Source organism: Bufo gargarizans, chromosome 4 (genome assembly GCF_014858855.1).
Source record: "Bufo gargarizans isolate SCDJY-AF-19 chromosome 4, ASM1485885v1, whole genome shotgun sequence".
NCBI lineage: Eukaryota > Metazoa > Chordata > Amphibia > Anura > Bufonidae > Bufo > Bufo gargarizans.
Window position 1 is genome coordinate 452,705,851 of NC_058083.1, and position 26,610 is coordinate 452,732,460.

The 26,610-nt window shown below is 44.0% G+C and overlaps 1 protein-coding gene across 2 annotated transcripts in view; it reads right to left on the reverse strand.

The window, feature by feature from the left end:
- The window catches only part of PSME4 (proteasome activator subunit 4), a 151,297-nt gene that overhangs the window by 88,077 nt on the left and 36,610 nt on the right, over positions 1-26,610 (reverse strand). The window contains exons 4-7 of one of the 2 annotated variants that reach the window (XM_044289677.1): positions 11,508-11,567; positions 3,261-3,305; positions 2,367-2,516; positions 1,364-1,427 (exon numbers count right to left, since the gene is read on the reverse strand). In XM_044289677.1, the coding sequence (XP_044145612.1) occupies positions 1,364-1,427; positions 2,367-2,516; positions 3,261-3,305; positions 11,508-11,567 (319 nt within the window). The remainder of the gene's footprint in view (positions 1-1,363; positions 1,428-2,366; positions 2,517-3,260; positions 3,306-11,507; positions 11,568-26,610) is intronic. The other variant, XM_044289678.1, reaches the window with a different exon arrangement.

A 26,610-nucleotide genomic window follows, 5' to 3' on the forward strand; every position in this document is an offset into this window, starting at 1 on the left:
AATCCGGAAGGTCTGGTGCGGAACGGAGGCATGGAACCCCAAGGAAGCATTACGGTCAATGGCCGTGTGCATGAGGCCTTAAGGAGACTAGAGAGACCAGCTTGGCTGCATGTGGCCCTAGTTAGACAGTGTATAGACACAGTCCACTGAAACGGGAAATGCTAATACCCAGTAATCCATGTAATCAGGCAATTCCTAGAGGAATAACAGAACACCACCATACAGTGCTCCATAAAGATGCTCCAAAACTGTTCTTTCATGAGGGATCCAAATCTTTACTAAAACAAACAACTCGGGAGAGGTGACATATTCCACGATGAGGTCAGTGGGCTGTAATCACTCACAAAACAGTTCCTTTCCCTGTGGGGCTTACAATCTAATTTTTGCCATTTCAGATATATAGCATGGCCAGTTTACCATCAGGAGGCGATATATTGATGAGATCTGGGCTTTAGAGTGTGGGATGAAAATGGAGTAATGGATATCCTATCGAAACAGAACATGCAAGCTGATGCAAATGTTGGTGCTGGTCGGCTTTCCCAAGATCACCTTTTAAACCACTGATGAAAATAAATCAAGCACACAATGGACATTTCCATCAGAACTATCCTCACAGCCGATGCAAGGAGAGACTCTGGTGCTCAGGGATGACTCTTGTGCAGCCAGTACTCGGATTTGATGGTCATGTCACAATGAAATCTTACAACATTTCCTCCCCCTTTTATTAAAAGGGTATCCAGATAGCAGACACTGATCATTGTCCATGTCTGATCAGTGAGGAGCGAGACCCCATGATGTCCATCATGAAGGGTCCATGGGCCTTTCTACACTTAAGGATCAATTCACATGTCCGCAAATGGGTCCGCATCCGTTCTGCAATTTTGCGGAACAGGTGCGGACCCATTCATTCTCTATGGGGACAGAATGAATGCGGAGAGTATCCGCATTCCTGGAGCGCGCCCCTCATCTTCGGAAAAAAATAGAACATGTTCTATTCTTGTTCGCAATTGCGGACAAGAATAGGCATTTCTATGGGGGTGCCGGCTGGGTTATCCGCAAATTGCGGAGCCGCAATACACTACGGACGTGTGAATGGACCCCAAGACAGCCCTCCAGTCATAGCAGTCTTGAAATTGTTACACCCCAGAGTCTGCACAGGAGAGGTGTCCTGGTAGCCGGACCCCGTCTGAACAAACACTAATAGTATATCTAATCAATATATATGCCATTAATGCTGTTCATTGAAAACCAACCTATATAAATTACAGCAAACATGGGAGGGGGGAAAAAGAAAAAAAAAAAAAGCTGCAAAATTAAACACAGTAACACATGACATTAGGAGTATAAAGACGATGTTACATACCCCTTCCCACTGCGGGAGATTCTGAACTGAAAGCCATAGGCCCATAAGTTCATCAAACCAAAGCCTGTAAAAGAAAACCATTCATTAGGGAAAGGAACGAACAAGGAAACTTATTTACAGAAAAGCTGCATCTTATCTGAACGAGACAATGGCTCATATGTTTAAAGGGATAGACCCATAACCACATGAAGAGTGACTGGTGAGGTCCCATGTACCCCCGTGTGAATGGAGCAGGGACAGACATGCGAGCTGTCACTCTATTAAAGCCTATAAGACTGCCGGAGATAGCTGCGTACAAGCCCTTGGCCATCTCTGGCAGCCTCAGTTGTGCCAAACTGGTCCATTCACATGAGGGGAACACGGAGCCCTGTTCTGGTGATCTGGCATAGCAGACCTGGCACAGTTATTACACTAGAAAACTGGTACAGATTCTACACCAGCTCCTTGCTGATATAGTCTGCAGTTCTGGCGCATGGACCTGCACAAATAAGAGGTGTATGCCTCTTAATAATTGTGCTGCATCCGATGCCAGAAGCGCATAGGTTACAGGGGCTGTGTCCTCTCAAGCATTGCTGGGCATATTGCTAGGATATGCCATCCCTGGGACCCTGCATTATCTATAGAACGGAGCCTGCAAAGTGAAGAAGAGTGGGCGCTCGGCTATTTTGAGAAGTCCCATGGAAATGAATGGGAAGTGCGCCATTCAGGAGTGGCCACCGCTCCATTCACTTCCGTGGGGCTGATGGAAATAAAAGAGCCGGCTATTTTCGGCAGTCCCATAGAAGTGAATGGAGTGGGCTCCGTTCTAGAGAGAGGTGTGGGTCCCAAACCCACTCTTATCAGACATCGGTGGCATATCCTAGCGATATGCCACTGATGCTTACGATGACAGAACCTCTTTAAGACTGGCGCGTAAAATGCTGGTCTTCATAAACGTCCCCCACAGAGTCTTTTCTTTGCCAGCAATGATATATTTCCTATACATCCTGCCAGATTTACCCACCTGAAGCCTTTATGATGCAGTTCTGGAGGCAGGGAGGTAGGCAAGAATAATTCTAAATAACCAATAGCCTTTTGCATGGTTACATCAAAAGGACACAATAAAGGCCGCCATTCTTCAAGCATTTCTGCCGTTGCATCATCTGGGAAATAACTGGAAAAAAACAGAACATCATCAGTTTTTAAACACTGCAACGACTGCATTTTCTAAAGGCGCGATACTCTACTCTGTCCATGGACATTAAAGGGTTTTTCCAGTTTATGTTCTAGTAAATGCTGGTATTTCCCAGAATATAATAATAATGGTGGAGAAACCTTCCTCTGTGTTCTGCTGTCCCTTTACTATTCCTCCTGAAAAGTTATGAATACATTTACAACTATGTCGCCATTCCCCTAGTCAAGGTTAATATTTAGTCATCACTGATCGCATCAGAGTCTGTATGTTCTGCGATTTTCACGCAACGCTGGCCTCATAGAAGTGAATGGGGCTGCGTGAAAATCGCATCCGCAAGCAAGGACAGGTGTGATGCGATTTTCACGGATGGTTGCTCAGAGATGTTGTTTGTAAACAGTTTTTTATCACGCGCGTGCAAAACGCATTAAATCGCATTGCACCCACTTGATAAAAACTGAACACGATCGCAAACAAAACAGAATGGACTTGCTTGCGAAATCGCACATTTTTCACTGAACGCATCTGGACCTATTCCGCTCACGCTAGTCTGCAATTCCGCACAGTTGTGGCATCGCTGTGTGGCTGCACCTTTAAGGTTTGCTGTCTAGAGATCATATCTTTGTAATTACAGGTACGCCCGCACTGTCACATAAGGGGAATATGTCTAGGTATTCCATGGCTACATTTCTACTTTACGCACATGCTAGGCATTGGCAGACTTACGGTCGACAGGCTTTCACTAGTGTTTTCAGGACTCCTTCTACAGAGCTGGAAAAAAAGAAGACGAAATACTTCAATATCGCCATTCAGAGCTTTACATCCGTTATTAGAAGTACAGCTTTCATATCGCTCACTGATTTAATGCAAAAATGCAATGCTGAATGCACACAGTCATTTTAAGATTCAAAATCTCGCTTCCTAGAAATTAATTTACATCACGTCCGTGCTTTCATCGACTCCTATATGGCAATACCCGGGCTTCCAGTCTGCACACACCGCTGCTACAACACCCAAGGTAAAAGGGACCCAAGACTGAGAACCCCCGATAGCCCCCACATCACAGAATTATTGATTAGTGGTTACAATTATAAATTTAGCAGGAATACCCACATGGCTCCACCTGGCTATTCCTCATTGATGGGACTAATATCAGCTATTATAAATGAAACCTTAGAGCACAATAGAAAATCAAATACAACTGGGGTGGGGAAGGGGTTACGTTTTACTATAAAAATATATTTTTGAACATGCAGCATGTCAACGGGAGCCATAAAACTGTGGATTTAAAGGGGTATTAAAGGGAACCTGTCACCGGGATTTTGTGTATAGAGCTGAGGACATGGGTTGCTAGATGGCCGCTAGCACATCTGCAATACCCAGTCCCCATAGCTCTGTGTGCTTTTATGGTGTAAAAAAAACCGATTTGATACATATGCAAATTAACCTGAGAGGAGTCCTGTACTTGAGACAAGTCAGGGACAGGACTTCTCAGGGTAATTTGCATATGTACCAAATCGTTTTTTTACACAATAAAAGCACACAGAGCTATGGGGACTGGGTATTGTAGATGTGCTAGCGGCGAGCTAGCAACCCATGTCCTCAGCTCTATACCCAAGATCCTGGTGACAGGTTCCCTTTAAGGTTTCATTGAGGAGGGCCTGTCAGTTCTCCATTCTGGTTATGTTTTTTTCTTTCAATCTTTCTATAGTGCCAATCCTCTGTTATTCCTCCAAGAAGAATGTATGAGCACACTGACAACGGTGGGTTACCAGGTAAGGGTGTGCCTTTACACAATCTGATGCTGTCTAATCGCTGCTGACAGTGCCAGACTGTATAGGGACACGCTCCTTTGAGAAGGGGAATGTTCACACACAATTGTCAATTTGCTTATAACTTCCCCATAGGAATCACAGAGGAATGGGGTAACACAGCTCTAAGGAAAGATGCTCCAGTCTTGTTAAAAGAGTCTTCACGAAATCGGAGAAATCAGGGGAGCTGACAGGATCTCTTCAAATAAAGCTTATCCAATGTATAACAAAACGTTGTACTATTTTCTAATATACTTTTTGTATCAATTCTTAAAGGGGATGGCCATGTTATCAGCTGCACCGGAGGACACTCAATTTACAATTGCCATTTAGAAACATAGAAACATAGAATGTGTCGGCAGATAAGAACCATTTGGCCCATCTAGTCTGCCCAATTTACCAATCCACCCCCGTTTTCCTCCGACAAGAAGGGTGGCCCACTGCTTAGCATCCTTTGCTCCAGGACTACACAGTGCTAGGTCTTCACCACGGCCGCCGATTGACACAAGCTTAATGGAAATGGACAACTTTGGGTCCGTTTTTTTTTTTTTTTTTACAGAATTTTACTGATTTTGGGATAACTCATTTTTTCAATAGTTTTTTTTTTGTCTACAGTTTTTTCTCTACAGCTTTAAGTTTTAGTGCATCTACAGACTTTGTTTCACATCAAATCAATCAGGGAGCTGCTCAGATGGCTCAGCCTATAGCCCTCATCTCTGAACTCCTGACAGCTCATAAACACATTCTTATCAGTGTAGGACTTCAGAGATGAGGGCTACAGATCAGGACGACGGAGCAGCTCCATGACAGATTTGATGTGAGTCACAGTAGTCTGTAGATGTAGACAGCTGTAGAGTAAAAACTGTTGAACATTTTTAATAAAATACCAATTGAAAAAATTATTTTTAGCCCAAAATGGGTGAAACACGATGATAAAAAAAATTCTTTTGTGAAAATAATGATAACATGGCCAACCCCTTTAACGGTTTTAAAGATCTCTGCTTGCAGTCATTCTATATTTACATCCACAATATAGAAACCTGACCCCAAGACTAAGTACAATACAGCCAGCAGAGTTGTGTCTTGCAAAGAGACCCGCAGCCATGTGTTCCCATGAAAAGATCTATTCCAGCACTTCACCTATAAAAATCTTCAATCTTTATTTCAGGTAATTAAAAAGCAGAAGCATGCATGGAAGGTACAGCCAACGTGTTTCGGACAGTTACAATCTGTCCTTAATCATGGTTGTCTCTGTCCGAAACGCATTGGACGTACCTTCAATGCATGCTTCTGCTTTTTATTAAGATAAAGTAACGATTGAAGATTTTTATGGATGAAGTGCTGGAATGGACCTTTTTATGGTATCAAGTTACTGCAGCCAAAGCAGTTTTATCCGCGCACGCAATCCGACTTGTGGTCGGAGAAATGGCGGGGTGAGTTGTTTTGGTTTTCTTTTTGCACCCACGGGTCCAGCAGATTACCAGGACACATTTTATCCCCAAAATAAATTCTAAATGTTCTGACTAAATGACAGCAAGCAAAGATCTTGAAAACCACAGGGAACAGATGCAGAAAGTGCATTGCTGCAGAGTCTGTCCACCAACACTCAGCATGCAAAATGTTTGGACCCATTCAGCAAAGCAATGGGAAGATTGTGATGACAGAGCACAAAGTGGCGTGTAGCAAAAATCGCAATGTTTGTCTTCATTCCATTTCAGGATTAAATAAAAGGGAAAAAAAATCACTTTTAGTTTTACAAAATATATAGTTTGGATTTTCACAGCAATCACATGGTTCTAGGCATGCGTCCTCATGCTAGTGGTTATGATGGAAGCATTGATAAAGGTATATTGTTGGACAGTTGCCCTTTAGAACAGCTGCAGTTAGGGTTTTCTGGGTGTTTAATACCAATGACCTATTCTCAGGATAGTTAATCAATAACAGATCGGCGAGGTCCGACTCCCGGGACCCCACCGATCAGCTGACCACAGCCTTCTCACAGCTTACCAAGCACAATGCCATCCATAGGATAACGGCTGTGCTCTTGGTATTGCAGCTCAGCGCCATTCAGTTGATGGGACTGAGCTGCACATAAGCCAAGTGACCGATGAATGTGACATCATTGGCTTGGGAAGAGGCCGCAGGAGTGCTCACCGTAGCACCGCAATCTCTTCAAACAGCTGATCTAGAGGTGGCCATTAGTAGGACCCCTGCCAATCCAATACTGATGACTTATTCTGAGGATAGGTCATCAATATCAAGATCTTGGACAACACATTTAAACTTATAAATATAAAGATCATTTATGATGGGAAGTACGCCACTGTCTGGCATACTTTTGCAGCAAATTTGGTTGCAAAGGGGATTTGTGGCCGAATCTGCAACTTTTTCCCTACTCCCGCCACTGGCGGAAAAAGGGGCGTGGCATGGTCAGGGAAGGGGCCCGTCTGATTCATCATTTTCTACGCCCGTTTTTGGCATAGAACATTACTTAATCTACGCCAGCAAGGCGCAAGTCATGTAAAAGCCGGCGCCTCTACATAACTTGGGTGCATCAAGCGGCAGTGTACATGGACTAAGACCAGAGTCTAAATCTTCGGTCTTAGCAAATGTCCCCCAAAGTGTCAGAATACACAACATTTCAATATTTTATTCATTTATAAATCACCAACATATTCCACCACGCTGTACAGAGACTGTAATCACTCACATCAGTACCTGTCCCCAATGGAAATCACAATTAAAAGTTCAAATTAACCTATCAGTACATTTTTGGAGAGTGGGAGGAAACCAGAGTATAAGGGAAACCCATGCCAACACAGGGAGAACATACAAACTCCATGAGGATGTTTTCCTTGGTCACATTTGAACCCTGGACTCGGACGCTGCAAGGCTCCAGTGCACCACGGCGGAGCAGGTGGGTAATATTTGTTGAGTGCCTGTGTGGTCATGATACTTGTTGCAAAGCAACTAACCAGAAAATATCAATTGTACTGCTAGCATACAATGCTTATACAGACATATATTGTACTCCTATAACAATGCACGCATACATACTACACTTTGCAAACACTCCTGTATTTAGCAGTGGAGAGGGAGCTTAAGTGAGCAGAGAATGGAGCCCCTGCACAGACTTCCCTCATTCCTTTCTGTCCTAACTGAGCTGCTGACCGCATCAAGTTACAACAGCCAGAAAAGTGTGCCAGCTGTTGTAACTTTAAAGTACACAGACAGAAGAGGGAGGGGGAAAGCAGGGTCTCCAGAGGCTGTTATCCTGCATCCCCTCTAGACGCCTTCCTAACTGCACCTAGTGCAAGTATCCTGCCTCTACTGAAAGACTCCTTTTAACAAAGCACATGCACCAATGCATATAAATTATATTTGTAACATTTGAAACTATTTTCCACCAGGATAGTCATTCCAAATTCAGCGAAGATCTTTAAAAGGGGTTGTCCAACCATAACAACTACTCATCTATCCACAGGATAGATGATACTTATCCTATGGGCAGTGGTCTGGCCACAGACTCCCACCGATCACAAGAACAGTGGTCTCCGAGTCCCACAAGGGAATGAAGAAGTCTTATAGAGATGAATGGAGTGGCAGTGTTTATATACAACTATTGCTCCATTATCTACAGGGACCCCCAATTATCAAATAATTATCACCTATCCTGTAAATAGGGGATGAGTTGTTGTGGTTGGACAACCTGATCATTAACCAGGTTTCCTGTGGTAAGAGGTATTGGAACCCTAGACTAGAAGCGATGCTTTTAAAGACAGGGTAGTGTTATCTGTATGGAATTTATACATTCCCACTGGATTTTGTGAACGTTTCGCCTGGGTACACCTGCTCCAAATAAACTGACTTTCCATAAAACCGGACCATGTGAAAGCATTCACTGGTTACCGTTAGTACCTACTACATGTTAGCGTAAAATGCACTAATAATAATGGGGCACACATACTAAAGCTGTGGATGAAAATTGCAGATTAGGTCATCAGTATCTGATTGGTGGGGGTCCGACACCCGGGACCCTGTCGATCAGCTGTTTGAGAAAGCACCGGTGCTAGCAGTAGCGACACAGCCTTCTTGCAGCTTTACCTAGATCATGTGACATAACGTTCATCAGTCACACGGCATAGGCACAGCTCAGGGGATCAGTCACCAGGTAAAAAAAGTCTTGGAAGACTCATTTAAAGACAGGAACGCCCAATGGACACGCCTAAAGTATACGGTGCAGGAGTTATTAAAACTTCTTTCTCTAATGCAAGTTTTACTGGAACACATGGGTATGTTAAATATTGAAAGATCATCTAATTAGATGGGTTCTGACCCCTGGCACTTACTGACAATCAGCTATCTAAAGGGACCATGGTGCTCAGAAGTTCACCGTGACCTCTTCATAGTACACCAAGCACAGAACCATACAATGTATAGAGTCTTGGTATTGCAAGTCAGTCTCATTCACTTGCATGGACTGGGCTGCACAAAGGCCATATGACTGATGGACTGATAAAGCCCAGGAAAAGGCTGCAGCGATCACTGCTTCCAACTGCTGATGAGCAGGGGTGCCAGGAGTCAGACCGGTCATTGCATGCAAGGAGCAGCTAGAGCCTGCTCAATCCACCCCTCCACACTGCTGACGTATGTTTACGCAGAGCCCTCAGAAAGAAGCTAGAGTTACCCTCCCTTGTGACCTAAAAATCTAACATTATCTAGGGAACCTATCTGATCAGCGCTTTCCCTTCTGAGAACAGGGGGGATCCTCAGACTACTGATGTACTGTCTGACAAAAGAGGAAAGCAGGGCGGAAAGGGAGTCCAGGTCACCATAAACAAAAGAATAAATGAAAGAAAGAGAGGGTAACTTTACTAAGCATTACCTAGATAATGGTATTTGCCACAGTTGAGGGTCACTTTAAATAGGGTATTTAATGAAGACCTGTCACCACAAAATACAATGTGTTCTGCAGCCAGCATGTTAGAGAGCAGGAGGGGCTGTGCAGATTGATAAATCATCTTTTGGGGAAAATATTCAACAAAACTTAGAATTCATACGTACATATTGCTGCATTTTTCGTACTTCAGTTGTACACAGGAAGGTGTTATCAGTGATTGATAGCATTCTCTGTGTAATTCTGTATACAGAGATAGCCGTCAGTCACTGATAGTTGTACATGGGGGAGGTGTTATCAGTGATTGATAGCATTATCTGTGTAAGTGTGTATACAGAGATAGCCGTCAGTCACTGATAGTTGTACACAGGGGAGGTGTTATCAGTAATTGATAGTATTCTCTGTATAAAAGTGTATATACAGAGATAGCCGTCAGTCATTGATCGCACCTCCCATGTGAGTAATGAAATCATAAAAAAAAGGTAAAGTTATACTAAATCTTTTCCCATAAAACTATATATCTATTAAACTGGTTCTCTTCAACACGACCTCCATTATGTCTATAGACATCCGCAGCATTACATAAATGAAATTCTCAGCAACCCTGCCTGTGGACCACCAATCAATATATCCTGTTGGGTTTCCAAAATGGCAATCTTTTCCTCAATTATTATAAGTACCAGAAAAACTACCATTTCGAATTTGATATGTCTACATCACGTCACTAGGTTGCACATTTTTACAGCATCACCACTTTTTTTTTTTGCTTCTCCAGAGTTTTCCTCATAAAAGTAAAGTAAAGATTTGGTGGAAGCAAATTCATCATTGTAAATCCTAGTACATGTGGGGACGGTGGTAGAAGAAACAAAGCCACAGTAATGGGTGACCATGCAGATTAGTAAGTCTGTAATGAAGTCGGCCCAATTAAACCATTAAAGGGGTCACTCGACGAGAAGTATTACTATGCAATGAACACGCACATTTTAAATGAAGTATTATTGCAACAAACATGCAATAAAAATTTGGTAAGGTTTTTTTTCCCCCATTACATTTCCCTCTCTGGTTGCGCCCCCTGCTGTTCATCCTTCTGATCCACCTTCTTCTGCATTCATTGGTGGACTGACATGCTCAGTAGCTTCCTTGCTCGTCTTCCTCTCAGTGTGGGTGCATTGACAACTTTCATTCATTCAACTCTACTTCTAAATTACTAGAAATAAAATGGCTCTCTAGACAGTAGAGAAGGAAATGAGGGGGCCGACATTACACACTATTGTGCTAATTATTAGTGGAATCACTGCTCCCAGAGGCTCATTTGAATATATTATAACATTTTCTCAGCAGGGCGGACACATATGAACATGGGACCAACACAGATGCCTTCAGCTGCCAAGAGCACATGCAACAGGTCAGCCAGTGTCATAAGAACAAAACTGCTGACAGATGTTTTATCATCTGAGACATTGGTGGCATATCCTATCTGACACTGGTGGCATATCCTAGTAATCGGAGGTGAGACAACCCCTTTAACAGAAGCTGACTGCAGGGATGTGGACGGCACACAGATGACATTTGCATTTTGTGGGCCCATAGAAATGAATGGTTCCGCATTCGATCAGCAAAAAGTGCTGACCAAAAATATGGTCATGTGCATGAGGCCTAAAGCAAAGGGGAGGGCATCGGCCTGAACCTGTGATGAGACAAGTGTCGGGATTCAGGCCCCTGATCATAGCTGCGTCTACACGAAGCAAAGCTACAAGCTGCTAACAATGTGACAATAAATAGAGCCGCACTAAACAAAGAATGGATGAGCGATGTAGAAAGACCTCAACTGGACGTGGGCCTTTGAAGGCATGGCTGCTGCTTTGCTGTAGCATGATAAAAATTGTTTTTTGCTTTACAGGTTAAAAACACACAGACACACACACACACACTTCAACAAGATATTAAATATTTTCTTAAGTAAGAAAGTTGGACATTTTATCATTTTAGCTGTGTCTCACGGTGAGGCGGCGTGTAACAAACAAGTTAATGAAGGGTAACCTGTGGGTGATGGCGTGATATTCTGTCATAGGTTTTATCACATGCTAACATTGTGCACAGAAGACGCTGTGCCAACACAGCACCCGTGACAGGAGTTTTAATGGCATTAGACATGCAGGAAGGAAAAATAAAAATGTGAAGAAAAAAAAAAAGAAAAAAAAAAAAAAGCCAACGAGCAGCAACAATACGTCAACAACAAAAATATAGATAAAAAATGGTCCTTACCACCTACGTAAAACATTAAGCACAATTGTTTTAGTGGAGGACAAGCCTGGTCGATATGAACTAAATATGGAAATGGAGACAAAAGCACAAGTCATACAATGAGATCACAGTATTCTGCTTCCAGAAAAGGTTTAGCATTAGCTCTAAAGCAACTCAGGTATGAGTCATAGAGGATAACTAGCGGCTGCTAGAAACAGGAGGGTTTAAGAGGCTGCACAACATGCCTGGGATCAAGCTGAAATGGACATGTGGGAGGAGCACTGTGAGGACTGCCCAGTCTGTCTGCTGCATTCTCAGCAATGCAACGTGCCCAAGACACCAGCTTTCACCACTACTATACACATCCTCCTCCTCCCAAAGGTCTCTTTGAGCTGGATGCCAGGCAGAGTATACAGCATCCCATATCGTTTATTAGGCGTTATGCAGTGGATTTGTAGCACTCACTAGTCAGAAGTGACCATCTCATAATGGTGATGCTTTAAGACCAAGCCTGAAAACCCCATGATATTAAATTAGTCATTATATTCCAATGGGCGGACAAATGTAGGCCAAGGCATGCAATATACCAGAAATATACTTAGAAATGAATGGAGATCAGACAATGGAAATAAACTGAAGATTAGATCACAGAAAGTACTAAAAACCTGGAGAGAAGAATTGTAGTATAGAAGTCAAATATGATGCAGTAGAAGGCAGCTGGATATAATGCACATCTACCCGCACCGTATCAACGGGTATGTTCTAGACAGTAACTAGAACACAATCCGGCAGAGCAGCTGAGGGCCAGGTCATCCATTTCGTGCATCCTCCTAGACCAGGGATCAGCAACCTTCGGCACTCCAGCTGTTGTCAAACTACATTTCCCAGCATGCTCCGTTCATTTCTGTGAGCGTTCTGGGAAGAGCAGAGGAAGTATGCATGCTGGGAGTTTAAGTTTCACAAAAGCTGGAGTGCCAGAGGTTACATACTCTTGTCCTAGACTTTAGATTGCAAGCTTTCATGGACAGAGTGCGCTTGCCTTTTTTCTCTATTGACGTTGGTTGTTTATAGATTTTCCAGAAGTCGTCTTTTTTTATGTTTTCTCCTATTGATTATAACATCGTTGCCATAGGTAGAATCCTTTTTATAAACACCTCATTACAGTACCTGACACATATATATATATATATATATATATATATATAAACATATAAACATACACACACACACACACACACACAGTCTTGCAGCCAGCCAACAGCACCTCTGCTGTCATACTTACCCCTTGGCATGACCCAGTAGTCCAACAGCACCCCTGCCTATGCCTACTTCACACTTCAGTGTTTAGAGATGAGCGAATTTGTGATTTCAAGTTCAGGTTATCTAGGAATCCAGTTATGGATTCCGCTACTACGGTCCATGACGGAATTCTATGACAACATGCACCACGGAAGCCTAAAGGAGGCATTCTGTATTGCATTTTGTCATAATAGAAGTGTATGCTGGCCATGGGCTTCTATTATGACAGAATGCAATACGAAATGCCTCTTATACAGTAAGGAACAGAAGTATTTGAACACCCTGCGATTCATGAAATCACATTGTATGATTTTTAAAGAATTTATTTGTCTTGCACTGCTGAACATAAGTATTTGAACACCTGAGAAACAGCAAGAATTCAGGCTCTCAAAGACCTGTTCCTGTGCCTTTAAAAAAGTCCACCTCTACTCCTGTCCACCCCACAGTCAGTCAGACGCCAACTACTACCATGGGAAAGACCAGAAGAGCTGTCAAAAGACACCAGAGACAAAATTGTGGACCTCTACAAGGCTGGAAAGGGCTACGGGGCAATTGCCAAGCAGCTTGGTGAAAATAGATCAACTGTTAGAAAATGGAAGAGGCTAAAGACTGTCAGTCTCCCTCGGACAGGGGCTCCATGCAAGATTTCACCTCGTGTGGTATCATTGATAAGAAAGGTGAGGAATCAGCCCAGAACTACAAGGGAGGAGCTGGTCAATGACATGAAGAGAGCTGGGACCACAGTTTCAAAGGTCACTGTCAGTAGAACACTACGCAGTCATGGTTTCAAATCATGCATTGCACGAAAGGTTCCCCTGCTCAAGTCATCACATGTCCAGGCCCGTCTGAAGTTTGCCAATGACCATCTGGATGATCCAGAGGAGGCCTAGGAGAAACTCATGTGGTCAGATGAGACCAAAGTAGAACTTTTTGGTCTAAACTTCACTCGTAGGGTTTGGAGGAAAAAGGGTGAGCTGCATCCCAAGAACACCATCCCTACTGTGAAGCATGGGGGGTGGCAACATCATGCTTTGGGGGTGCTTTTCTGCGACGGGGACAGGACGACTGCACTGTATTAAGGAGAGGATGAATGGGGCCATTTATTGTGAGATTTTGAGCAACCACCTCCTTCCCTCAGGAAGATGGGTCGTGGCTGGGTCTTCCAACATGACAACGACCCAAAGCACACAGCCAGGATAACCAAGGAGTGGCTCCGTAAGAAGCATATCAAGGTTCTGGAGTGGCCTAGCCAGTCTCCAGACCTAAATCCAATAGAACATCTTTAGAGGGAGCTGAAACTCCATGTTGCACAGCAACAGCCCCGGAACCTGATAGATCTAGAGGAGATCTGTGTGGAGGAGAGGGCCAAAATCCCTGTGTGCAAACCTGGTCAAGAACTACAGGAAACGTTTGACCTCTGTAATTGCAAACAAAGGCTTCTGTACCAGATATTAACACTGATTTTCTCAGGTGTTCAAATACTTATGTTCAGCAGTGCAAGACAAATACATTCTTTAAAAATCATACAATGTGATGTCCTGAATTTTTTTTATTTATTCTGTCAGAGTGGGAATGCACCTACAATGTGAATTTCAGACCCCTCCATGATTTCTAAGTGGGAGAACTTGCAAAATTGCAGGGTGTTCAAATACTTCTGTTGCTTACTGTAGGCTTCCTTTGTGCATGCAGTCATAGAATTCCGTTATGGACCGTGGTAGCGGAATCTATAACAGAATTCTTAGATAACCCAACCCTGTACAGCAAACTTGAAAACACAAGTTCGCTCATCCCGATCAATGATTTGACTGAGACCAAAACCAAACAGGTACAGGTGCTGTTGGGCTGCTGGGTCTCTCCACCTGGCGGCGCTGTGTTTTCAGCTTGTAATCTGCTACTGACATTTCTGCTGTGGATTTTGCCATGTGAACATACCCTCAGTGTAACAAAGGAAAACTGGCTTAGTTGCCCACAGCTACTAATCAGATTCCACCTTTAATTTTTCAGAGTTTCTTTGGAAAATGAAAGATGGAATCTGATTAATGCTAAGGACAACTAATAGTTTCCTTTACACCAGTTTTGATAAATCTCCCCCATTGTTTTAAAGAAGTATAGATCAGAGTTGGGTAATCAAAAAAACAAAAAGAACAAAAACATTTGAACATCCCACCAAACACCATCAAATCCATTATAACAAAAAAAAAATATATAGCACAGACTACAAACCTGAGAAAACTTAGAGCAGGTAAGGAGGGCATTAAATCATAGATTTATCAGACACCAAAGGTAACACTGAGGCTACATTCACACGAACGCGGTGTTTTGCGGATCACACATGCCGTCGCTATCACAGAACATGCCTGTTCTATTTATTTTTTATTGCGGGGCCACGGCATGGAGCAACGGATGCGGACAGTCTGCATCTTTTGCTGCCCCATAGAAATGAATAGGTCTGCATCCGTTATGCATAATAGCCTGAAGGAGAGCCAAAGATCAACAGACGAGATGGAAGTATTTGTCCATAAGACCACTATAACCCGTACACTCTGCACACTGGGGTTAATGGAAGAGCGGCCAGAAAAAGTTATTGCTTGACGAAAAACCCAAGAAAACATGTCCGGAGTCCGGCACACAACACATGACGGACTCTCCAAAAACATGGAAGAAGGTTCCCTGGTCAGATGAGAGTACAATTTGGCCCTCATAGGAAACACTATGTCTGACACAAAAGCCAACAGTTTCTATGACCCAAAGACCACCATTTTCACATTGAAGCATGGCGCTGGTGGCATCATGCTGTGGGGATGGAGACTGGAAAACCGGTCAGGACTGAAGGAAAGGTGGATAGCAGTAAATACAGGGAAGTCCTTTACCGCCCGGCTTGACCGACAGGTCTCTCCGTATACATCAATAGGCAGAGATCTGCTAGGCAGAGATAACGCATTTCCATGTTCCTGGCCACAGTAAAACATCGCTGTTTGCAAACAGGGAGTTTCGCCATCTCAGGCTGCCTGTGGTTAGGCAGAAGGAAGCGCAGTTTTTTTTAAGTGATATTATTATTATAATATAAAACTATTAATAAAGTAATATTCACACTTAACCCCTTCCTCCCGATTGTTTTTTGGGCCTTAGTGACCAAGTAATTTTTTTCTTCATTTTATTTTTTATAGTCTTGGGTTGCATATACTGATTAACTCTTTCTGGGGAGAAATGGAAAAAGAAAAATCAGCAATACCGCCCTTTTTACGTTGTAAACTTTGTGGCATTCACTTTGCGGCACAAATAACATGATCATTTTACTCTATGGGTCAGTACGGCTACAGCAACACCAAATACAAACTAGATTTTTTTTTTTTACTTATACACAATAAAAGAAAAAAATGAAAAATATGTTTTTGCATTTCTGCATCCTAAGAGCAAAAAATTAGGTTTCTTTCTACAGAGCTGTGCAAGGGCTTGATTTTTGCAAAACGACCTGTACTTCTCATTTGTTTCATTTTGTTATGTAAGCCTTTTTGGTGGCAAAAACAATTTACTTTAGTTTTTAACAGCATTCATCGTGCAGGATAAATTACGTGTTAATTGTATAGTTCATGTTCGTTTTTTTACACAATAAAAGCACACCGAGCTATGGGGACTGGATATTGCAGATGTGCTAGCAGCGATCTAGCAGCTCATGTCCTCAGCTCTATACCCAAAATCCAGATGACTGGTTCCCTTTAAATATGACAACAATGCAAGAAGAAAAGCGTTGAAATGATATATTCATGGAGGAAACATAAGCCACACTTCTGAATCTGCTTTACATTCCATAGGAAAATGTCAAAACAGGAAAACACGGTTGTCCTAGTCACAGATTATGTAAAAGGGTCATACTACAAGCTGATGAACATCTGTAAAATCATCTCCCAATAAACACCCGGAATAAACATCTCCAGGACCGCTCAGCACGTGAGGCAATAGCAGGTCTATATAGAAATGTAACCGGTCACATGAGGTATATAGTAATCTATCAACACTGAAAAACAGACGGGAAGATTTATAGAGAGAAGTTGTAGGTGTTTTATTGTGTAAGGCCTCATGCATACGACCGTTGTGTGCATCCGTGGCCGTTGTGCCGTTTTTTTTTCGCGGACCCATTGACTTTCAATGGGTCCGTGGAAAAATCGGAAAATGCACCGTTTTGCAGCCGAGGCCGTGATCCGTGTATCCTGTCCGTCAAAAAAATATGACCTGTCCTATTTTTTTGACGGACAACGGTTCACGGACCCATTCAAGTCAATGGGTCCGTGAAAGAACTCGGATGCACACAAGATTGGCATCCGTGTCCGTGATCCGTGGCCGTAGGTTGCTTTCATACAGACGGATCCGAAGATCCGTCTGCATAAAAGCTTTTTCTGATCTAAGTTTTCACTTCGTGAAAACTCATTTCCGACAGTATATTCTAACACAGAAGCGTTCCCATGGTGATGGGGACGCTTCTAGTTAGAATACACTGCAAACTTTGTACAAGACTGCCCCCTGCTGCCTGGCAGCACCCGATCTTTTACAGGGGGATATGATAGCACAATTAACCCCTTCAGGTGCGGCACCTAAAGGGGTTAATTGTACTATCATATTCCCCTGTAAGAGATCAGGGCTGCCAGGCAGCAGGGGGCAGACCCCCCCCTCCCCAGTTTGAATATCGTTGGTGGCACAGTGTGCCCCCACCATCGCCCCCCCCTCCCTCCCTCTATTGTATTAAATCGTTGGTGGCACAGTGTGCCAACCACCATCGGCCCCCCTCCCTCCCTCTATTGTATTAAATCGTTGGTGGCACAGTGTGCCAACCACCATCGGCCCCCCTCCCTCCCTCTATTGTATTAAATCGTTGGTGGCACAGTGTGCCAACCACCATCGCGCCCCCCCCCCCCCCTCCCTCTATAGCAGTAACATTGGTGGCAGTGTGCGGTCTCAACAGTAGAAGATTCATACTTACCTGGGAGCTGCGATGTCTGTGTCCGGCCGGGAGCTCCTCCTACTGGTAAGTGACAGTTATTTAGCAATGAGCCGCACAGACCTTTCACTTACCAGTAGGAGGAGCTCCCGGCCGGACACAGACATCGCAGCAGCAAGCAGGTAAGTATGAATCTTCTACTGTTGAGACCGCACACTGCCACCAATGTTACTGCTATAGAGGGGGGGGGGGCGCGATGGTGGTTGGCACACTGTGCCACCAACGATTTAATACAATAGAGGGATGGAGGGGGGCCGATGGTGGTTGGCACACTGTGCCACCAACGATTTAATACAATAGAGGGAGGGAGGGGGGCCGATGGTGGTTGGCACACTGTGCCACCAACGATATTCAAACTGGGGAGGGGGGGGGGCTGCCCCCTGCTGCCTGGCAGCCCTGATCTCTTACAGGGGAATATGATAGTACAATTAACCCCTTTAGGTGCCGCACCTAAAGGGGTTAATTGTGCCATCATATCCCCCAGTAAGAGATCGGGTGCTGCCAGGCAGCAGGGGGCAGTCTTGTACAAAGTTTGTAGTGTATTCTAACCTGAAGCGTCCCCATCACCATGGGAACGCCTCAGTGTTAGAATATACTGTCGGATCTGAGGTTCACAAAGTAGCTCATATCCGACAGTATATTCTAACATAGAGGCGTTCCCATGGTGATGGGGACGCTTCAAGTTAAAATATACCATCGGATTGGAGAAAACTCCAATCCGATGGTATAAAAGAACTCCAGACTTTACATTGAAAGTCAATGGGGACGGATCCGTTTGAAATGGCACCATATTGTGTCAACATCAAACGGATCCGTCCCCATTGACTTGCATTGTAATTCAGGACGGATCCGTTTGGCTCCGCACGGCCAGGCGGACGCCAAAACGACTTTTTTTTCATGTCCGTGGATCCTCCAAAAATCAAGGAAGACCCACGGACGAAAAAACGGTCACGGACCCACGGACCCCGTTTTCGCGGACCGTGAAAAAAAACTGTCGTGTGCATGAGGCCTAAGTAACATTTTGAGAAAATATTTGCAGGCATCTTTTAGTCATCAAAACAACTCTATGGACACCTGGAAGTCATTGGCATCAATTCTAGCTCCCCAACACCACATGTGATAGGCTTTTAAGACATGCAGAGGGGATACGCCATTTATCTCAAGGGGAATCAAAATAATCTTCTCTTGAAGTTCAGGGCATCACAAGAGCTCTTATTTTGTGCGAAACCAACAGATTATTAAACGGTGACTAACTTTTCACACAACTTTGTATACATCAAATGGTACAAGTGACTATAAGAAAGTTTGTAATATATCTTAACAGAGAAAAATGCATTGTTCTAGAGTTAGCTGTTTCTTCACCTCCTCCCCACGTTTCTAAAATTACTTTGTTTCAGAAATTTATGAGAAATCTGTCTTGGTGCTCACTAAGGGTATGACCACACTGTGCTGTCGAGTATTAAGTTACCGTACAGGCTGCAGCTGGCTCTTGTTAAACCAATAAGACTATACGGTTTAGTCTGTCTGCATTGTTAATGGCCACGTAGCATCTTCAATACAACACAGACATTAACAATGCAGATCAAGTAAACAATTAAGGTTTTCATTAGTTAACGAGAGCCAGTTGCAACCCATACGGCCACAACTGCACCATATGGTGGTAACAGATTACATCATCCCATAGTCTATGCAGAGGGAAGAATGTGGAATGAAAAAGACATGAGCAGGCAGGACTCCACTAGAGACACCAAAGAGACTGCTGCAGCTAAATAGTAAGTTTATATCTCAGATCAAGTGGTATATTTGCAGCCATACAGGTCAGTACTTCTCTGTAATGCTCTCCATGATCCTGCAGCTGCTTCTGAGCGAGTGTGGCAAAGTTGGGCCTAAAAACTGCAGAGCCTCAAAACATAGATACCGGCCGTGTGCCCACGGCATTATGGGGCAGACCCATTGACTTCAATGGGTCCTTGGTCAACATGTTGCTGCGATGTATAGAACATGTCCTATCGTTTGTGGCGCACCCACACAGACGCAGAAGAACATGGAAGGGCTTCACACTTATGGTTGAATAAATGCACCCTTAGGAAGCAGATTCTGCGTGCAGTAGATGGGAGCTAGTCTCCACCCAACAGATAAGGGAGAACTGCAAACTAAATATCTAAAAGTGCTAAAATAAAATACCACATACAAGTCATATAACGACCTAAAAATAGTTACTCTAATGCAAAGTTTGTTGAAAGGTTAGGTATGCTTTATGTTCTAAAGAGCAGGCCCAAAAATGGCCAAATGTGGAGGCACAACAAAAAGTGGGCTCTGCATTAAAGGGGTTGTGCAGTGATTTATATTCATGACCTACGGTCAGAATAGGTCACAATATCTAATCAGCGGGGATCAGACACCCAGGCCAAATCAGTTTGACGAGGAGGCGGTGCTCCATGCGAGCACTACTTCCTGTTCATTACAATGACCGTCATCTCTGAAGCGCAGTGTAATGACAAGTACTCGCTCCAGGAAGAGACGCTTGCATGGAGCACAGCCTCCTTGTCAAACAACTGATTGGCATGGGTGTCTGATCCCCGCCGATCAGATATTCATCACAACATGATATCCCGAGGATAGGACATCAATATAAATCTCTGCACAACCCCTTTAAGTCAAATGGAGTGCAACTCTAAAGCGCTGTTCTCGAGATAGGACCTGCACCTATGGGATAATTATGGCAAATCCTTTAGATATGTCATAACTATCCAGATGGGAATAAAGCTTGAATCACTGTATAAATAAAACGTTCTGCAACGTTCTGATATACTGTTTCAATTCCTCACCATTTGTTTGCTGTCAGTGAATGAGAACATTCTTCTTGACATGTAGCTGCATGATAATTGCAGTCACAGGGGTTGCACAACCAGAAGGAAAGGGTCAGACTATGAAGCGAGTGATGGACTCTCCTCACATCCCATGGCTCGGACCTGGTCCCTCACTCACTTCTCCATGTGGCTACGCCTATGCTATGGTGCATAGAAGGTCTTGATGCTAAGCAGCATCAGGGTGTTGTGTTCTGCATTGGATCTTTCAGCAGCAGAGACCATGCATGTTGGGGTGCACAGACAAAACCACATGGAGGAGCTGGGGAGGGCCCAGGTCTGGGCCACAATATGGTTGAGATTTATCAGCCCGGCCTTTTACGCTGGTCTATGATATCCCTTGAACTGAGGAAGAATACGCCTATGTTATGACAGATGCAGACCTCATAAACCAGGCGCATTCTCCGGCAGTCCGTGCGCCTAAACTCCACAGCAGCTCAGAGAAAATAGCAAGTATTAAGATATTTAAGGACTAGTGGCTACAGTGGAATTTGCAGGAATATATACATTTTATATATTGACATGAAAAAAATTAAAAATAAATCATTCTAAAAAAATATATATACGTCCAAGGCTACTTTCACACTCGCGTTTGGTGCGGATCCGTCTTGTATCTGCACAGACAGATCCGCACCGATAATGCAAACACTTGTATCCGTTCATAACGGATTCATTTGCATTATTCATAAAAAAAAATATGTTTTTAAAAGTCTACGGCAAAACTGATCAGTCTTGACTTGCATTGAAAGTCAATGGGGGACGGATCAGTTTTCAATTGCACCATATTGTGTCAGTGAAAAACGGATCCGTCTCCATGACTTACATTGTCAGGACGGATCAGTTTGGCTCGCATCATCAGACGGTCACCAAAATGCTACAAGCTGCGTTTTAGTGACGTTCTAAAAAAACACAATGGAGACCAAACGCAGCCAAATTGATGCATTCTGAACGGATCCTTATCCGTTCAGAATGCATTAGGGCTGAACTGATCCGTTTTGAGCCACTTGTGAGATCTCACAAGCGGTCCCAGAAACGCCAGTGTGAAAGTAGCCTAACAAAAAAACATTTATTGATTTTCTGATAAGACATTCCCTTTAAATGAAATAATTACCTTTTTTGCCATTAAGGACATTGACATCAGATGAACTTAAGTTGTGTGAAAGCACATTGACCATTGTGACAGTCCAAAAATTCTTTAACATGTCATAGTGGCATGTCAACAGTTTGGGTAATTGGAGTTCTGCAGCTTCTCCGCACTTGGATCCCTACTGATCAAAACATTTGACTTGGTACTATGACATGTTAAACATTTTGGCCAGCTAGACTTTAAATACCATTCGTGTCTGAAGACTGACCCATCTGGTTCATGGTGCCTGAACTACAGTCAGCATGATCTGTAGACAACGAGCCATGTTTTAGGGCTGAATTACATTTAGCGTTCAGGCAGGCGATTGTTGGGAGGAAAGCGTTCCCTCCCGACAATCGCCTGCTCGTCAGTGGAGGAGACCGCAGGTATTACAAGCAGCGATCTCCTCCACTGTATGGGAAAGAGTGATTGTTATGCCATCGCTTGTCCCCATGCTGACTAGTGTTTTGCCGGCAGCAGGTAGTGATTACACAGCATGATCTGCCGCCAGCAAAGTGTGCTTAAAAAAAATCTGGATTGCCCAATGAACAAGCATTTGCCGGATTACTACGAAAACTCGTTGCTGATGATCTGGGCGACAATCAGCCAGTGTAATACTGGTTTTACTCTGAAATGCGTTAGCATTTCTGAATAAACACAGTTCAAAGATGAACCAGGTACAGGGAAGACTGACAGGTTTCACCCTATATGCAGACAGGGAGAAGAGGAGGCCGGGGATAAGCTACACAGCAGACATCTCCCTGTGCCTCGCTCATTTCTAAAGCTATGTTTTCACTCTATCATGAGGGACCATGTTGAGATTTCAAACTGCCCCGTGGTTTGGGCAGTATAGTGGCTCATGCACACGACCATATGTATTTTGCGGTCTGCAAAAATACAGATGACGTCCATGTGCATTCTGCATTTTGCGGATCGGAACAGCTGTCCCCTAATAGAACAGTCCTATCCTTAATAGGACATGTTCTATTTTTTGGGGGGGAACGGAAATACGGACATACGGAAACTGAATGCAACGCAAAAAAAAAAAAAAAAAAGACAGACAGAAAATACATTTGTGTGCATGAGCCGTAAACCTGGTGACAGGTTCCCTATAAATATGTATTAACTTCAAAGACTGACCCATAAGCAACTGCAAGGCGTCCTCACTACACGTTATGTTATATATAGCTGGCCGCAGAAAATAACTGACAGGTTCTGCTGTAAAAAGAACTGCAGGTAAGGATTAGCCATGTATAATCATACTCATACGTACGAAATTACATTCATAGTCTCTCAGTACAATCAGACAATCGGCTGCTCATTCAGTGAATGAGACCTCTGTATTTACATGCAGCTATAGCGATCCCTCTCCCTCATACAGATTCATGGGTTCTGAGCAGCAGATCACTGTTCAGACCACACAATCTGCTGCCCAGAAGTCACAATCTGTGGTGGTGCCTGCATGAACTACAGGATCACCCGAGGAATGAATTTCACTCGTTCATCGGGTGATCGGCGGCATATTTACATGGGCAGATAGTTGGGACCGACCATTCCCAGGAACGTCAAAAAGGTAGAAACTTTGTCCTGGCTCCGCTGCTACAGGACACTTGAATCACGTAATATGGAAAACAACCAGCAGCGATTCTTCAAAAAATGCGTCCTGTTTATATGTTTTTGGAATTATGAAATAAAAATCTTTGAAAAATCTAAGAAATGCTGCCAGGAGTTTTCCATATTACGTTCCCAGGAACGGTCGTTCCCAATAATCTGGACGTTTATTGGCTTGTGTGAATGCAGTTTAAGTCCTGTAAGCTTCAACGTGGGGACTCCATGGATTGGACTTGTTTTTCCAGCACATCGAACAGATGGCTCAATCAGATTCAGATCTGGAGAGTTTGGAGGCCAAGTCAACACTGTGAAGTGTGTGTCATGATCCTCAAAGCATCATGAACAGCATGCAGCAACAAGAAGCCACTACCATTAGGGACACCACTGTCAGGAAGGGATTTGTTTGGTCTATACAATGTTTAGGTACGTGTCAAAGTAACATCCAAGTGAATGCGAAGACCCAAGGTTTTCTAGCAGAACATTGCTTGGGGCATGATACTGCCTTTGCTGGCTTGCTTTCTTCCCAAAGTCCACCCTGGAGCCATGCCTGTCCCAGTAAGAGACACACTTACACCCTGGCTGTCCATATGATGTAAAACTAAATGTGATTCATCAGGTCAAGCCATCTTCTAATGCTCCAAAGTAGAGACTGATTATTCGAATGCCATTGTAGGGGCTTTAGTGGTAGACAGAGGTCAGCTCTGTTGTGTGCCTACAGAGCGGCTTTAGATTTGCCGGGATATGCCATAATTGTCTGCAGTTCTCACTTACCCATCTGAAGAATAGGGTTCCTGAAACCCCATATCGACTGGTGCCACAGTGAAAGGAGAGGTGGCCGCGCACTCCACTCACTTCTATGGGAGTGCTTACAACAACCAAGCTCACTTGCTCAGCTGCTCGTAGAACTCCTATAGAAGTGAATGGAGAGAGTTGTGCATCTGCGACCATCATTGACCATGGCTGTGGAAGAGAATGAAGGAAATGGACAAGCTGTGGTTCCAGTCCGAACGGGGATTCAGGAAACCCTATTCTGGAAATTGTTCTGGGTCGCAGAGGTGGGACCTGCATCTAAATCAGACATTTATGGCATATCTTGTAGATATGGGTCAGTAATGAGAATACCCCTTTAAATTAACAATGTAACAAAAGATAATTCTAACCAAAATATTTTTCCATAGGAGGTCTTTTTTTTTCTTTTACAAAAACACTCCCTAAATTTCCCAGGCCAAAAATTGGATTTGAGCTACTTATTACAGAAAAATCAAATACGGTCATATTCTAATACATTTACAGAATATGCATTTGGGTAAGACAGAAGAGTGTTCCCATTCAATGACAGCAAACATGTAACTTGAAAACGGTGGACAACTTATTATTTGATAGCTAAACAGAGATCGTGTTTATTACAAGTGCTTTTCCACAGTTTGACAGCTGCATATGCAAATGAACACGTGACATCACAGCATTCCATGACATCACAATGACCACCAGACACTATTGGGGCTGCTCATTTCTTTGCAGGAGGGCAACCTGCATGGTCAGAGGCTGCAGCAGTTATATACATATGAAGGTTCTGGAGGTTCTCCAGTTCTCTTTATGCTCACAGAAAACATGGGTGGCCGATCTGATATTGAGGACCTATCCTGAGGATAGGTCATCAATATTTATTATCAGATAACTCCTTTAATAACTCCTTTCACATTGCTTGCACAGCATCCAACAAGTGGAGAGATTTTAGGCTGGAAGGCAGTTAAAGTGTTTTCCCCAGTTTAAAAGACAGCAGATTGGCTGCTGGATATGCAAATGAGCATATGACATCACAACATGTTTATGCATAGAAGGACTGCAGTATTCTTCAATGCAAAACACCCGTATTTTTCGACACAGGACTATAAGACGCACCCCCAGATTGAGACAACAGAAAATTAGAAAAAAAGATTTCTAGGTCCTCTTTGAAGGGAATGTGGTTACTCACGTTTTACTTTAGTGGAGGGGTCAATGTCAGTAACTTTAGGGTGTAGTATGGGGGGGAAATAGTTTTGGTCAGCTCCTGTTACCCTTTCTGTGTGTCATCTGCTGACTAGTGTAACAACCAGCAATGGTGCATGTGGTCACCTAATTAAAAGCACCTATCCAAATAAATGTGTCTCCTGTCATTGCTCTGTTGTGTCCTGCTAGATTATTTGAAATAATTTGTCAGCGAAACACACACAGTTCTGGTGCACACATAGCTCTGCTATACACACATATAGCTCTGCCCCACCCACACAGCACTGCTACACACACTTAGGCCCCATGCACACGGCCGTTGTTCACAGCCGTGTGCGGGCCGTGGAACCGCGGCCTGGATCCCTCCTGAGAGCAGGAGCGCACGGCGTCACTGGTTGCTATGAACCCGTGCGCCCCCTGCTGCCGGCACAGTACAGTAATACACTGGTATAGATCGTACCAGTGTATTACTGTACTGTGCCGGCAGCAGGGAGCGCACGGCGTCATAGCAACCAGTGACGCCGTGCGCTCCTGCTCTCAGGAGGGATCCAGGCCGCGGTTCCACGGCCCGCACACGGCTGTGAACAACGGCCGTGTGCATGGGGCCTTACTCACATTTCCGTGCACTAGTGCCATCTGTATAGTTCTTCTGTTCTGGCCCCCCCATTGATTACATCATCATCTAAGGTCCTTAAAAGGGGGTTCTAATCATGGACAATGGGGGCATATTGCTAGGATATGCCCCTATTGCCTTATAGGTGCGGGTCCCACCTATATCGAGAATGGAGCCCAGCAAGTTGAGGGTGCACTGCACATGCACAGCCGCCCTCCATTAATTTTCTATGGGGCCGGCGACAATAGCCGAGCGCTGGCTCAGCTATTTCCGTTGGCCCCATAGAAATGAATAGGAGCGGGGGCCGCACATGCACGGTACGCTCCCATTCACTTCTATGGGGAGACGGCTTGGTGGTGGCTGGACCGGAGTCCTCCAGCCACCACCTTACAGGGCTCTGTTCTCGATATAGGTGCGGGTTCCAACGGTGGGACCCACACCTATAAGACAATGGGGGCATATCCTAGCAATATACCCCCATTGTGTATGAAGAGACAACCCCTTTAAGCTTTACTTGGAGTTTGTATTTCCTTTCAGTACAGTGTAGGACCTTCCTCCCCATGCGCTCTCCTGCTGCCGTTGATCATACAGATCGGGGTCGGCAGGGAGAGAGAGGCGAGTGCAGA